This window comes from Salmo salar, chromosome ssa13, assembly GCF_905237065.1.
Source record: "Salmo salar chromosome ssa13, Ssal_v3.1, whole genome shotgun sequence".
Taxonomy (NCBI): domain Eukaryota; kingdom Metazoa; phylum Chordata; class Actinopteri; order Salmoniformes; family Salmonidae; genus Salmo; species Salmo salar.
The window spans coordinates 2,003,370-2,019,908 of record NC_059454.1 but is presented as its reverse complement, the minus strand read 5'-3'; the positions used below and the strand labels follow the sequence as shown (position 1 = coordinate 2,019,908).

Here is a 16,539-nt window from a genome sequence, read left to right as displayed (position 1 = left end):
TCCTGACGGGCCGCCCCCAGGTGGTTAGAGTAGGCAACAACACATCTTCCATGCTAATCTTCAACACTCAGGCCCCTCAGGGGTGTGTGCTTAGTCCCCTCCAGTACTCCCTGTTCACCCACGACTGCATAGCCAGGCACGACTCCAACACCATCATTAAGTTTGATGACGACACAACTGTGGTAGGCCTGATCACCAACAACAATGAGCGAGCCTATAGGGAGGAGGTCAGAGACCTCGCAGTGTGGTGCCAGCATAACAACCTCTCCCTCAATGTGAGCAAGACAAAGGAGCTGATTGTGGACTACAGGAAAAGGAGGGCCGAACAGGTCCCCATTAACATCGACGGGGCTGAAGTGGAGCAGTTCGAGAGTTTAAAGTTCCTTGGTGTCCACATCACCAACAAACTATCATGGTCCAAACACACCAAGACAGTTGTGAAGAGGGCACGACAAAACCTATTCCCCCTCAGGAGACTGAAACATTTGGCATGGGTCCCAAGATCCTCAAAAATGTATACAGCTGCACCATCGAGAGCATCCTGACCGGTTGCATCACCGCCTGGTATGGCAACTGCTCGGCATCCGACCGTAAGGCGCTACAGAGGGTAATGCGTACGATCCAGTACATCACTGGGGCCTAGCTTCCTGACATCCAGGACCTATATAATATGCAGTGTCAGAGGAAGGTCCAACAAATTGTCAAGTCATAGACTGTTTTCTCTGCTACCGCACGGCAAGTGATACTGGAGCGCCAAGTCTTGGACCAAAAGGCTCCTTAACAGCTTCTAGACTGCTGAACAATTAATCAAATGGCACTGCTGTTCATTATATATGCATAGTCACTTTACAAATTACCCCGACTAACATGTACCCCCGCACATTGACTCGGTACCCCTTGTACATAACCTCATTATTCTTATGTAATCTTCTTGTATTACTTTTTTTTTTTTTTTTTTTACTTTAGTTTATTTAGTAAATATTTTCTTAAGTCTATTTCTTGAAACTGCATTGTTGGTTAAGAGCTTGTAAGTAAGCATCTCACAGTAACCTGTTGTATTCGGCACATGTGACAAATAAAATGTGATTTGATTGTATTTGATTGATTTGTTACCAGTTACTATGTGTTTAACATAGTTAACGGTCACTATTTGCACTGAGGTAAGAGTTGTTTATTATACAATATAAAAAAAAATACGAAATATAATTTTCATGACAAGTAACACAACGACTCCATGCATGATCTATCAAACCTAACACTTTCTGTCATTTAAAAAAATGGTTTCCCTACCGTCTTATCTGAGAGTAAAGTGCCGGTGTAACTGTGTCTTCCCACAGGGGAGACTTTATGTCTTTCTCCCAGAGGACAGGAGGGAATTAGTTGTGTGTGTCTCACAGCTCTGCCTTTCTCTGTCTCAATCTTCCATAGTGGACAGGTCAGTCTATAGCTCTCTGCCCCAGACAGTGGACAGGTCAGTCAATATCTATCTGCCCCAGACAGTGGACAGGTCAGTCTATAGCTCTCTGCCCCAGACAGTGGACAGGTCAGTCTATAGCTCTCTGCCCCAGACAGTGGACAGATCAGTCTAATTCTCTCTGCCCCAGACAGTGGACAGCTCAGTCTATATCTATCTACCCTAGACAGTGGACAGGTCAGTCAATATCTATCTGCCCCAGACAATGGACAGGTCAGTCTATATCTATCTGCCCCAGACAGTGTACAGCTCAGTCTATATCTATCTACCCTAGACAGTGGACAGGTCAGTCTATATCTCTCTGCCCCAGACAAGTGGACAGGTCAGTGTATAGCTCTCTTCCCCAGACAGTGGACAGGTCAGTCTATAGCTCTCTGCCCCAGACAAGTGGACAGGTCAGTCTATAGCTCTCTTCCCCAGACAGTGGACAGGTCAGTCTATAGCTCTCTGCCCCAGACAGTGGACAGATCAGTCTATATCTATCTGCCTCAGACAGTGGACAGGTCAGTCTATAGCTCTCTGCCCCAGACAATGGACAGGTCAGTCTATAGCTCTCTGCCCCAGACAATGGACAGGTCAGTCTATAGCTCTCTGCCCCAGACAATGGACAGGTCAGTCTATAGCTCTCTGCCCAGACAAGTGGACAGGTCAGTCTATAGCTCTCTGCCCCAGACAGTGGACAGGTCAGTCTATAGCTCTCTGCCCCAGACAAGTGGACAGGTCAGTCTATAGCTCTCTGCCCCAGACAGTGGACAGCTCAGTCTATATCGATCTGCCCCAGACAATGGACAGGTCAGTCTATATCTATCTGCCCCAGTCAGTGGACAGGTCAGTGTATCTGTGTCTCTCTGTCACACATTGTCTCTTCTACAGTGGACCTGTCAGTCTCTGTAAATCTCAGAGGCCAGTGAGCTTTTCACCCTGCCAGGTCCCGTTGGTCTTGTTCAGAGAGGTGCTACTCCCATGTTTACTCTCTTCTGAGGCCTTCATGGCCAGCTTTGCTGCATCCGCCATCGGCTGCTTGTCCTCCGCCTCCGTCTCCCGGTGGTAGAAGTAGTTGAAGTTGGACACGATGACGGGGACGGGTAAGGCGATGGTCAGCACACCAGCGATGGCGCACAGCGTCCCCACCATCTTACCGCCCATGGTGATCGGACACATGTCCCCATAGCCCACCGTAGTCATGGTGACCACGGCCCACCAGAAGCCGTCAGGTATGCTGACGAACTGTGTGCTGGGCTCGTCCACTTCAGCAAAGTAGATGGCACTGGAGAAGAGGATGACTCCAATAAAGAGGAAGAATATGAGAAGGCCAAGCTCCCGCATGCTGGCCTTCAGGGTCTGGCCCAGGATCTGGAGCCCCTTGGAGTGTCTGGACAGCTTGAAGATTCTGAACACCCTGACCAGACGGATGATACGAAGGATGGCCAGGGACATGTTCTGGCTGGAGTTCTGGTCCGGGGTGGTGACCAGCTCCGTTACCAAGGTGACGAAGTACGGGATGATGGAGACAATGTCGATGATGTTCATGAGGTTGTGGAAGAAGTTGCTCTTGGAGGGACAGACCACGAAGCGCACAACCAGTTCGAAGAAGAACCAGACGATGCAGGCCGTCTCAATGAGGAAGAACGGGTCGGAGAACGTGGAGGTGATGGTTTTGGGTGTGGCCGAGGGCGGGAACAAGGTCCCGAGGCCGCCCAGCGATTGGTTCCCATTGAAAGGCATCAGATTCGTGACGGTTGTGGGTAGGACGGGGTCCAGGGAGTTATCCCGGAACTCCGGTAGCGTCTCCATACAGAAGATGATGATGGAGATAACGATGACAAACACAGAGACCAGCGCCACGCCGCGTGCTGCGTTGGAACTCTCGGGGTACTCGAACAGCAGCCAGAACTGCTGGTACATCTCATTAGTCGGGAGAGGGATCTCCACTTCCTTGATGAAGCCCTCGTCCTCTCTGAACTGCTCCATGGCGTCGCTCCCCAGCTCATAGAACACGATCTCATCAGCAAACACATCCAGCGGAACGTTGGCCGGCCGACGTATCTTCCCTCCTGACTGGTAGTAGTACAGGATGCCATCGAAGCTGGGCCGGTTCCTGTCAAAGAAATACTCATTCCTCATGGGGTCAAAGTAGTCCATCCTCTTCATAGCGTCCCCCAGAAGGGTCTCAGGGAACTGATCGAGCGTTTTGAGCTGCGTCTCAAAGCGTAGCCCGGCGATGTTGATGATGACCTTCTGGTCTCCGTCGTCTAGACCCGTCTTATCCACGAACACATCCTCGCAGCACTCCTTAGCCAGCCGGCTGAAGATGGTCTCGCTCTGCATATGGGTCTCGCTACTCAGCAGCAACTTCCAGTTGGTGATCATGCTGGCACAGCTAGGACGCCCCCTCCTGCTGTGGGGTGGCATGACGGGTGACTGGGGCACATCCAGAGTATTGGGGGAGGGGTACGGGCAAGGGGAGGTATTCCTCCTGTGGGAGGAGTGTTCAGAGGGGTAGTGATGCTGGGGGGTGGATGTGAGGTTGGGCTGAGGGGAAAGGAGGTGGTGGGAGGAGTGTTCGGAGGGGTAGTGGTGCTGGGGGGTGGATGTGAGGTTGGGCTGAGGGGAAAGGATGTGGTGGGAGGAGTGTTCGGAGGGGTAGTGGTGCTGGGGGGTGGATGTGAGGTTGGGCTGAGGGGAAAGGAGGTGATGGGAGTCGTGGATGGAGCAGTTTTCGGGGGGCATGTCGACCGTCAGGGTCGTGGTCTCGTCCGTGTTGTCTGGGTTATCCACCTCATCTTCCAGTTTGGAGTCGTCCAGACTCTCAAAGTCCACTAGAGCCGCCTCCATGGCTGCTGCTGCTGCTGGGGGGGCTACTACAACTGCTAATACTACTACTACTATTACTACTACTACTACTATTACTACTACTACTAGTACTAGTACTGCTGTTGCTGCAAGTACACCTAGACCCTGGTCCTTAAAACACGTCCCAGGACACTCAGAGGACTAGAGGTGTAGACCAGAGTAGACTAGTCCAAGAGACCTAGACCTTTAACACAGGTTCCAGAGAGAGGGAGGACAGGAAGTGTAGACCATTGTAGGCCCCTTCCAGGCAAGTCTAGTCCAGGAGTGTTAGATCCAAAGCCCTCTGTCCAGGTGAGAAGACCCACAGAACGGTAGACCCCAGCTGCCTATCAAAGGGCCAGTGTCTTCAGGCTCTAATTCCCAGAGATGGAAGCAGTCTTCAGGGTAACAGAGTGAAGGGCTTTCCAGCAGTCAGCAGATGCTTCATCACATCTGCTACACACACCCTCTCCTTCTCATACCTGCAGTGGGTGGGGGGGGGAGAAAGAGAGAGAGAGAGAGAGAGAGAGAGAGAGAGAATGAGCATGTTAGTTTGTATGTCTGACATGTTTGCTGCTGACAGCACATTCACTGACAGCCCTGTCACCACCGGTTTTAATCGCTTGACGCTGAAACCATGATGCTTGGCACACACACAGGCTCATTCATCGGAAAACCCACTGACATTGCCAATTACGTTAATGATTTTTTTCATTGGCAAAATTAGAAAACTTAGGCATGACATGCCAGCAGCAAACACTGGCACTACACATCCAAGTATAACAGATACAATTATGAAAGATAAACATTCAGACTGATGAACAGCTTCTATTACCATCAGACTGATGAACAGCTTCTATTACCATCAGACTGTTGCCCAGCTTCTATTTCCATTTAGACTGTTGACCAGCTTCTATTACCATCAGACTGTTGACCAGCTTCTATCACCATCAGACTGTTGACCAGCTTCTATTAGCATCAGACTGTTGACCAGCTTCTATCACCAGACCATCAGACTGTTGAACAGCTTCTATTACCATCAGACTGTTGACCAGCTTCTATTACCATCAGACTGTTGAACAGCTTCTATTACCATCAGACTCTTGACCAGCTTCTATTACCATCAGACTGTTGAACAGCTTCTATTACCATCAGACTGTTGAACAGCTTCTATTACCATCAGACTGTTGACCAGCTTCTATTACCATCAGACTGTTGACCAGCTTCTACTACCATCAGACTGTTGACCAGCTTCTATCACCATCAGACTGTTGACCAGCTTCTATTACCATCAGACTGTTGACCAGCTTCTATTACCATCAGACTGTTGACCAGCTTCTATTACCTTCAGACTGTTGACCAGCTTCTATTACCATCAGACTGTTGACCAGCTTCTATTACCATCAGACTGTTGAACAGCTGCTATTACCATCAGACTGTTGACCAGCTTCTATTACCATCAGACTGTTGAACAGCTTCTATTACCATCAGACTGTTGAACAGCTTCTATTACCATCAGACTGTTGAACAGCTTCTATTACCATCAGACTGTTGGACAGCTTCTATTACCATCAGACTGTTGAACAGCTTTTATCACCATCAGACTGTTGAACAGCTTCTATTACCATCAGACTGTTGAACAGCTTCTATTACCATCAGACTGTTGAACAGCTTCTATTACCAGACCATCAGACTGTTGAACAGCTTCTATTACCATCAGACTGTTGAACAGCTTCAATTACCATCAGACTGTTGAACAGCTTCTATTACCATCAGACTGTTGACCAGCTTCTATTACCATCAGACTGTTGACCAGCTTCTATTACCATCAGACTGTTGACCAGCTTCTATTACCACCAGACTGTTGACCAGCTTCTATTACCACCAGACTGTTGAACAGCTTCTATTACCATCAGACTGTTGACCAGCTTCTATTACCATCAGACTGTTGACCAGCTTCTATTACCATCAGACTGTTGACCAGCTTCTATTACCAGACCATCAGACTGTTGAACAGCTTCTATTACCATCAGACTGTTGACCAGCTTCTATTACCATCAGACTGTTGACCAGCTTCTATTACCATCAGACTGTTGACCAGCTTCTATTACCATCAGACTGTTGACCAGCTTCTATTACCAGACCATCAGACTGTTGAACAGCTTCTATTACCATCAGACTGTTGAGCAGCTTCTATTACCAGATCATCAGACTGTTGACCAGCTTCGATTACCATCAGACTGTTGACCAGCTTCTATCACCATCAGACTGTTGAACAGCTTCTATTACCATCAGACTGTTGAACAGCTTCTATTACCATCAGACTGTTGACCAGCTTCTATTACCATCAGACTGTTGACCAGCTTCTATTACCATCAGACTGTTGAACAGCTTCTATTACCATCAGACTGTTGACCAGCTTCTATTACCATCAGACTGTTGACCAGCTTCTATTACCATCAGACTGTTGACCAGCTTCTATTACCATCAGACTGTTGACCAGCTTCTATTACCATCAGACTGTTGAACAGCTTCTATTACCATCAGACTGTTGACCAGCTTCTATTACCATCAGACTGTTGGACAGCTTCTATTACCATCCGACTGTTGAACAGCTTTTATCACCATCAGACTGTTGAACAGCTTCTATTACCATCAGACTGTTGAACAGCTTCTATTACCATCAGACTGTTGAACAGCTTCTATTACCAGACCATCAGACTGTTGAACAGCTTCTATTACCATCAGACTGTTGAACAGCTTCAATTACCATCAGACTGTTGAACAGCTTCTATTACCATCAGACTGTTGACCAGCTTCTATTACCATCAGACTGTTGACCAGCTTCTATTACCATCAGACTGTTGACCAGCTTCTATTACCACCAGACTGTTGACCAGCTTCTATTACCACCAGACTGTTGAACAGCTTCTATTACCATCAGACTGTTGACCAGCTTCTATTACCATCAGACTGTTGACCAGCTTCTATTACCATCAGACTGTTGACCAGCTTCTATTACCAGACCATCAGACTGTTGAACAGCTTCTATTACCATCAGACTGTTGACCAGCTTCTATTACCATCAGACTGTTGACCAGCTTCTATTACCATCAGACTGTTGACCAGCTTCTATTACCATCAGACTGTTGACCAGCTTCTATTACCAGACCATCAGACTGTTGAACAGCTTCTATTACCATCAGACTGTTGACCAGCTTCTATTACCATCAGACTGTTGAGCAGCTTCTATTACCAGATCATCAGACTGTTGACCAGCTTCGATTACCATCAGACTGTTGACCAGCTTCTATCACCATCAGACTGTTGAACAGCTTCTATTACCATCAGACTGTTGAACAGCTTCTATTACCATCAGACTGTTGACCAGCTTCTATTACCATCAGACTGTTGACCAGCTTCTATTACCATCAGACTGTTGAACAGCTTCTATTACCATCAGACTGTTGACCAGCTTCTATTACCATCAGACTGTTGACCAGCTTCTATTACCATCAGACTGTTGACCAGCTTCTATTACCATCAGACTGTTGACCAGCTTCTATTACCATCAGACTGTTGAACAGCTTCTATTACCATCAGACTGTTGACCAGCTTCTATTACCATCAGACTGTTTACCAGCTTCTATTACCATCAGACTGTTGAACAGCTTCTATTACCATCAGACTGTTGACCAGCTTCTACTACCATCAGACTGTTGACCAGCTTCTATTACCATCAGACTGTTGAACAGCTTCTATTACCATCAGACTGTTGACCAGCTTCTAATACCATCAGACTGTTGAACAGCTTCTATTACCATCAGACTGTTGACCAGCTTCTACTACCATCAGACTGTTGACCAGCTTCTATTACCATCAGACTGTTGAACAGCTTCTATTACCATCAGACTGTTGACCAGCTTCTAATACCATCAGACTGTTGAGGCAATTGTAATTTTCCGAGGTCCATCTTTGCGGACCTTGGAGCATCATACCCAAGAAGATTCGAGGCTGTAATCGCTGCCAAACGTGCCTCAAATAAAGTACAGAGTAAAGGGTCTGAAAAGCTATGTAAATGTTATATTTCTTTTTTATAAAATGGTAAACATTTCGTAAACCTGTTTTTGCTTTGTCATTATGGGGTATTGTGATGTCATTATGGGGTATTGTGATGTCATTATGGGGTATTGTGATGTCATTATGGGGTATTGTGTGTAGATTGATGACGGGGGGGGATTTTTTTTTTTTGAATAAGGAATAACGTAACAAAATGACGAAAAAGTCAGGGGATCTGAATACTTTCCGACGGCACTGTATATGGCTGTGACTGACAGAGCTCACTGTATATGGCTGTGACTGAAAGAACTCACTGTATAATGGCTGTGACTGACAGAGCTCACTGTATACGGCTGTGACTGACAGTTCACTGTATATGGCTGTGACTGACAGCTCACTGTATATGGCTGTGACTGACAGAGGTCACTGTATAAGGCTGTGACTGACAGTTCACTGTATATGGCTGTGACTGACAGAGGTCACTGTATACGGCTGTGACTGACAGAGCTCACTGTATATGGCTGTGACTGACAGAGCTCAGTAACTATGGTTACTATATCTTATTGTCTGTCCTACTCTAGATCACTCTACTACCGATGATTCCCTCTTTCTCTCTCCTCTCTCGCTGTCTCGCTCTTTCTCTCTCCTTTCTCGCTGTCTCGCTCTTTCTCTCTCTCCTCTCTCGCTGTCTCCCTCTTTCTCTCTCCTCTCTCGCTGTCTCCCTCTTTCTCTCTCCTCTCTCGCTGTCTCCCTCTTTTTCTCTCCTCTCTCGCTGTCTCCCTCTTTCTCTCTCCTCTCTCGCTGTCTCCCTCTTTCTCTCTCCTCTCTCGCTGTCTCCCTCTTTCTCTCTCCTCTCTCGCTGTCTCCCTCTTTCTATATTCCTCTCCTTCCCCCTCTCTCTCTCTCTCTCTCTCTCCCATTTCCCCCTCACCCCTACTCTATTTCTCTCGCTGTCTCTCTCAAACACACCCTCCTCTCTTTCTCTCCTGGTTCCCCCTCACCCCTGCTCTATTCTCCTCCCACTATCCCTCACACTCTCTCTCTCTCTCCTCCTCCCCCTCAGTGAGGATTAATGTGGTCTCATTTACAGAAAGATGCCATTAGATTTTGGAAGCCAGACCCAGCAGTGTAAAACACCACCATCTGCTGTCACCGGATCTCTCCATTATATACCACAGCGGCGTAGGTAGAAACTCTGGCTAGGTATAGATAAAAATGACTTGGCCAACATTTTCCAACCAATATAGAGCAACAGTACCCAGATATAGTGCAGTGAAAATGAGAGCAATCACATTGCATTATATAATCCCCTATACAGTGGACTTTTATGTTCTGGACCGGTTCTAACCATATTTGTGTGTACAGCGTGCTCTGTGAACAGAGCAACATCACTCACAAAAAAAATCACTGCTTGTCATGATTCATATATGTGCTGTTGCGAGCGCAGCTGTCATGTTCATAGACAAAAGGACATCGTCTATTTTGGATAGGTAGCGTCACGTCACATTTTCTGGCCTATCCATACAAAGGGACAATTTCCTGTGCATGTGAACCTATGTATCTGCGCCGCAATAGTGCATATGAAATGGGAGCGTTCTTATTTTAGCTCAGTGAAAGGGAGTCTAGCGGATCAATCAATAGCAGTTTAATCTCAGATTGATTTATAGCATGGGGGGGAATACAAAAATAATTTAGTAGAATTTAAACAAGACCACTTTCTCTTTTTTGTCCTTAAAGCTGAAGTTGTAACAAAGTTGTAAGGAGTCTGCACACACTTGAATGGTGGCTCTGCGCCGATCAATGACATTATCGATCATAGTCTGCTGATGGTTTTGTGTTATGGCTTTACACCCCCTGCTATATTGTGAATAAAGAGTTACCCGTCTAACAGAACACAGAGGGTGTTCTTTAATGGAAGCCTCTCCAACATAATCCAGGTAGAATCAGGTATTCCCCAGGGCAGCTGTCTAGGCCCCTTACTTGTTTTTTCAATCTTTAAAATATAGGGCTACTCCAAGCAGTTTAGTCACCGTCACCATCCTCAATTCCACATTATTTATTAAAAGATTCAGTTGAGATTTAGGGTTTAGTGAATGATTTGTCCCAAATACAATGCTCTTAGTTTCAAAGCTGAAGTTGTAATGAAGCTGTAAGGAGTTTGTATGGTGTCTCTGCGCCGCTCAACGGACGTTTGGTAGAAAAGTCTCTATCATCAGTTAGATGAAATAATATTGTACTGTCACTAAATATGATCATATCTATTTTACTGTTATGAGAAATGTGAAATCTTATTTTATGACGTTTATTAAATGTCACGTCCTGACCAGTAAAGGGGTTATTTGTTATTATAGTTTGGTCAGGACGTGGCAGGGGGTATTTGTTTCGTATGGTTCGGGGTGTGTGTGTATGTAGTGGGGTGTTTGATTTATGTATTCCGGGGTTTTGGTCATTGTTCTATGTTTGTATATTTCTATGTATGTTCTAGGGTGTTTAGATCTGTGTTTAGGTAATTGGGATTGGGGCCTTCAATTGGAGGCAGCTTTCTATCGTTGCCTCTGATTGAAGGTCCTATAATTAGGAATGTGTTTGTTAGAGGAATTGTGGGAGGTTGTTCTTTGTACTGCTGTGTGAGCCTACAAGACTGTTCGTTCATTCGTTTATTGTTTTGTTTATTAGTCGTGTTCACAATAAAAGTTAAAATGAGCACTCAACCCGCTGCGCCTTGGTCCAATTACTACGACGACCGTTACAATTAATGTGATTGTTTCTATATTTAGAAAGCATTTCTAAAGTCATTTTCTCACGGCTCCTTCCGGAACTGTGTCATTACGCACACCTGATCTCCGTTTCCCTGAATGTAACGGTATAAATGTGCCGTTTGGTTTCCATTGGGCTGTTGTTTTTTGTTCCAATGTCCGTTGGGTCGTGTGTGTAACTGTGCTATGTTGTTTTTGGCGTTCGTGCTGCGTGTATTGTGCAGATGATTACGGGTCTCGTCCCGTGTGATAATCATTGTGCGATTGTGTACTTATTCGAGGTACTCCTCGCTCTTTTGTTTGGGTCTCAACCCTGTGTTTTGTATACGTATTTGTTTGGTCTTCGTCCCCGTGCCTTTACATGGCACTCTGTAATGTGGGTAAATAAAAAAAAACTATTACGCATTCCTGCATCTTTGTCCCGATCCCTTATGCCAGCGTGACAAATTCCACTTTTGTTGAATAGGAATAAAATCCTATATGATTTATCTTTGATAATATGTGCACTATGTACTTGAGCTTGTATCCTCAGAAGTGACAACACCTCAGAAATGTAGAACTATTTTAGGAGAAAGCCGACCCGTCATTCAGGGCAGGTGGGGCAGAGCCTGTTTTGCATGTTATTTTGGCATTAATACGTGTCACATATCAGTTTGCAAAGAATGTAAAAAATAAATAATCACTGAGTTAACAAAGCCGTTTACAAACATGGTCTATTTGGTTTTTGCTTTCTTGAGTAAAGCAGCTCCAATATACAGGTGTTTCAGCATAGCTCAGTGCTTTCTGTGGTGGAGGGGCAGCCAGAGGAATATACAGGTGTTTCAGCCCAGCTCAGTGCTTTCTGTGGTGGAGGGGCAGCCAGAGGAATATACAGGTGTTTCAGCCTAGCTCAGTGCTTTCTGTGGTGGAGGGGCAGCCAGAGGAATATACAGGTGTTTCAGCCCAGCTCAGTGCTTTCTGTGGTGGAGGGGCAGCCAGAGGAATATACAGGTGTTTCAGCCCAGCTCAGTGCTTTCTGTGGTGGAGGGGCAGCCAGAGGAATATACAGGTGTTCCAGCCTAGCTCAGTGCTTTCTGTGGTGGAGGGGCAGCCAGAGGAATATACAGGTGTTTCAGCCCAGCTCAGTGCTTTCTGTGGTGGAGGGGCAGCCAGAGGAATATACAGGTGTTTCAGCCCAGCTCAGTGCTTTCTGTGGTGGAGGGGCAGCCAGAGTAATATACGGGTGTTTCAGCCTAGCTCAGTGCTTTCTGTGGTGGAGGGGCAGCCAGAGGAATATACGGGTGTTTCAGCCCAGCTCAGTGCTTTCTGTGGTGGAGGGGCAGCCAGAGGAATATACAGGTGTTTCAGCCTAGCTCAGTGCTTTCTGTGGTGGAGGGGCAGCCAGAGGAATATACAGGTGTTTCAGCCCAGCTCAGTGCTTTCTGTGGTGGAGGGGCAGCCAGCGGGAAAATACAGAGCACAGGGGTTGGTAATGTTCTCTAGTTGCGCCGTGATTGGCTCAGTGATCTGTCACTCATGGGGACACTATGTCACCGCAAAATATATGGGGAGAGCTCGAAAATTCAAGCCTCTTGGGTGCTGCCATAGAGTTACATTAGAAGTGCCCATCCAAGAAGGCTCAAGGTCATTGGCCACCGATAAAATAATGTCAAATCACGTTATATCTACAGTAGCTTTGATTGGACTGATAATGTCAACATCATACTTTACAAATCTTAGCTAGCAGTCATCATGAATCAAATCAACAATCTACTGGCCTCCTTTTCAATCCTTGTCATATGAAGAGAAATTATAGATAAAACGTATCGGTGCTCATCGGCCATTGGACATAAACATTACACAACAAGTTGGAAATCACAAATTCATCAATGAGTGGTTTAGAAGTAATCAGTGGCTAACTGCAAGCACTGCAAAGCGTTCACTAGCCTGCTATTCAGTAGAGAGGGTGTGTTGTCCAAGTCTTGGTTTAAGGGTCTCTTTTCCAAGATTAAAAGGATAAACATTCAACATTGGCCATGCTGTCAATCCAGCATGCCTTCTGCCACGTTCAAAACAACTGGAAACTTGGAAATGGGAACTCAGGGGGAAAAAACTAGCTACGACTGGGAAAATACATTTTGAACGGTCATCCAACTCGAAATTCCAAGTCGGGAACCTCTTTCTAGAGCTCCAACCTGAAGATCACTGACGTCATGATTCAGCTTTGTTTTTTTTCAGAGTTCGCAGTTGTCTTGAAAGCACCGTAAAGTCAGAGAATGCCAGACTTTGATGAAACATTTTGATAATAAAATGTGCCATAGCTTGTACATCTCAATTGTCAGTAGAAACCAAATTTGTTTAAGCAAGTCAGCCATATCAGCTATCCCATCGCTGCCAGAAAATGTTTTGCTCCCGAGTGGCGTAGCGGTCTAAGGCACTGCATCTCAGTGCAAGAGGCGTCACTACCGTCCCTGGTTCGAATCTGGGCTGTATCACACCCGCCTGTGATTGGGAGTCCCATAGGGCGGGGCACAATTGGCCCAGTGTCGTCTGGATTTGGCCGGGGTAGGCCATCATTGTAAAGAAGAATTTGTTCTTAACCTAGTTAAATAAAGGTTAAAGAAAAAAAAGGTTTTTTAAAAGGCAGTAAATGAGGCTGAATGAACTGTTTCGCTGCCAGACAAGGATCTTCTGATAGCCAGGTGTAGCAGTGGTAAGGTGTTGGGACTCTGCTGTTGGGACAGCTTTAACAGTTTGTGGGCACCGTTTGTCACCGTTATGGTGCAATTAATGTATTGTTTAGTGTCGTGTTGTGTTTTGTTGTGTTGTGTCGTGGCTTTGCTGGAATGTATCTAAAAAAAAATGTGTTTGCCCCACCAAGATTTACAAAAAATAAATCGCCTCATAAAGATGAGTTCCGGAAGTTTCTAAAACTATGTACCAGTTGTTGTCTATAGCCATCTCAAGAAAAATAATGACTCTTGGGTCTATTTCGGTGGAAATGTACATTTTTCCCTTCACGTTCAAGAGGTCATTAATACATAATACAGGTTAAATGTGACCAATTTCCCTTTGGCAAACAAGTTGTTATTAGGCCTGTTGTCAAGTAGACAGCGCAACTACACAAATTACAACTGCTTACAGCAACACCGCTGACAAAACAGGCTGATTGTCCGAGTCCGACTGTAAACAAACATAAGAACATACTCAACATCATAGGAGGTGTATGAGGGAAGCAGCTCAGCCCCAACTAGAGGGACATATTTTAGGAGGATCCGGGAAAAAAATGTGGCCTTTTACAAACACATTTTATCTAATTTTTTTTACAATTTACATGTCTGGAAACATTATCAGAATCTTTAATAATAGGCTATAGGCCTACTACAAAAATTAGAAGGGTAGGCCCACTCTGTTGACAAACTGAGATAAATAAAATAATAGCTTGTCTGGAATCTAATGTAGGCCTATAAAAAGGTGATCTACAACATGACGTCATGGCAACGTGGACTCACCCAATGACAAAGTGAATATGCTCACTCTCACCGGGGTTATGGTCGACGGCCTCCGATAATGGGAAAATATTATTATTCCTGGAGTAGGTAGGTTACTTTCTAAATGTAATCCATTACAGTTACTAGTTACTTGTCCAAAATTGTAATCAGTAACAAAGTATTCAGATCTGTGTTTTATTGGCTGTGTGCTTAGGGTCGTTTTCCTGTTGGAAGGTGAACCTTCACCCTAGTATGAGGTCCTGAGCGCTCTGGAGCAGGTTTTCATCAGGGATCTCTCTGTACTTTGGTCTGTTTATAATTATCTTGATCCTGACTAGTGTCCCAGTCCCTGAAGCTGAAAAACATCCCCACACTATGATGCTGCCACCACCATGCTTCACCGTAGGGATTGTGTCAGGTTTCCTCCAGACGTGACGCTTAGCATTCAGGCCAAAGAGTTCAATCTTGGTTTCATCAGACCAGAGAATCTTGTTTCATGGTCTGAGAGTCCTTTAGGTTCCTTTTGGCAAACTCCAAGTGGGCTGTCATGTGTCTTTTACTGAGGAGTGGCTTTCGTCTGACATTTCGTCCATAAAGGCCTGATTGGTGGAGTGCTACAGAGATGGTTGTCCTTCTGGAAGGTTCTCCCATCTCCACAGAGGAACTCTGGAGCTCTGTCAGAGTGTCCATCGGGTTCTTGGTCACCTCCCTGACTAAGGCCCTTCTCCCCCGAGTCTTGGTGGTTCCATTTTTTTTCCATATATTAATGATGGAGGCCACTTTGTTCTTCCCCAGATCTGTGCCTCGACACAATCCAGTCTCAGAGCTCAGCAGACATTTCCATTGATCTCATGAGTTGATTTTTGCTCTGAGCTCAATTTCGAGTCTCATTACAAAAGGTCTGAACTCTTTCTTTTTTTTCATTTTTAATACATTTGCAAAAAATAAATAAAAAAATAAACGGTTTACTCTTTGTCATTATGAGGTATTGTGATGTCATTATGGGGTGTTGTGATGTCATTATGGGGTATTGTGATGTCATTATGGGGTATTGTGATGTCATTATGGGGTGTTGTGATGTCATTATGGGGTATTGTGATGTCATTATGGGGTGTTGTGATGTCATTATGGGGTATTGTGATGTCATTATGGGGTATTGTGATGTCATTATGGGGTATTGTGATGTCATTATGAGGTGTTGTATGTTGATTGATGAGGAAAAACATTACTTTTAGAATAAGGCTGTAATATAACAACATGTGGAAAAAGTAAAAAGTTCTGAATACATTCCAATGGCATTGTAGCTTTCCCTGTGGCTCAGTTGGTAGAGCATCGTGTTTGCAATGCCAGCCTGGTGTGTGCAACGCCAGGGTTGTGGGTTCGATTCCCACGGGGGGCCAGTACAAAAGAATACATGAAATGTATGCATTCACTACTGTAAGTTGCTCTGGATAAGAGTGTCTGCGAAATGACTAAAATGTAATATAACTGTACATAAACTGAAGGAGGCCATCACCATTAAGTACACAGAGGCTGCTACTCTCTGGTATTATCTATGCATAGTCACTTTAAATAACTCCATCTAGATGTACATATTACTTCAATTACCTTGACTAACTGGTTCCCCCTCACATTGACTCAGACTGGTACCACCTGTATATAGCCTCCACATTAACTCTGTACCCCCTGTATATAGACTCTCTACTGGTACCCCCTGTATATAGCCTCCATATTGACTCTGTACTGGTACCCCCTGTATATTGACTCTGTACCGTAATACCCTGTATATAGCCTCCACATTGACTCTGTACCGTAATACCCTGTATATAGCCTCCACATTGACTCTGTACCGTAATATCCTGTATATAGCCTCCACATTGACTCTGTACCGTAATACCCGGTATATAGCCCCCACATTGACTCTGTACCATAATACCCTGTATATAGC

General features: G+C 45.3%; 1 protein-coding gene across 1 annotated transcript; it reads right to left on the bottom strand.

Moving 5' to 3' along the window:
* Window positions 1-2,318: 2,318 nt before the first annotated feature.
* Window positions 2,319-4,547, bottom strand: LOC106566322 (potassium voltage-gated channel subfamily A member 10-like). Its single transcript, XM_014134233.2, has one exon. It carries the CDS (start codon window positions 4,307-4,309, stop codon window positions 2,372-2,374), a length of 1,938 nt encoding a protein of 645 aa, XP_013989708.1. The 5' UTR covers window positions 4,310-4,547; the 3' UTR covers window positions 2,319-2,371.
* Window positions 4,548-16,539: the final 11,992 nt, after the last annotated feature.

Bases quoted from the DNA above. Each gene is read 5' to 3' on its own strand.
- LOC106566322 (XM_014134233.2), bottom strand. From the start codon at position 4,309: ATGGAGGCGGCTCTAGTGGACTTTGAGAGTCTGGACGACTCCAAACTG.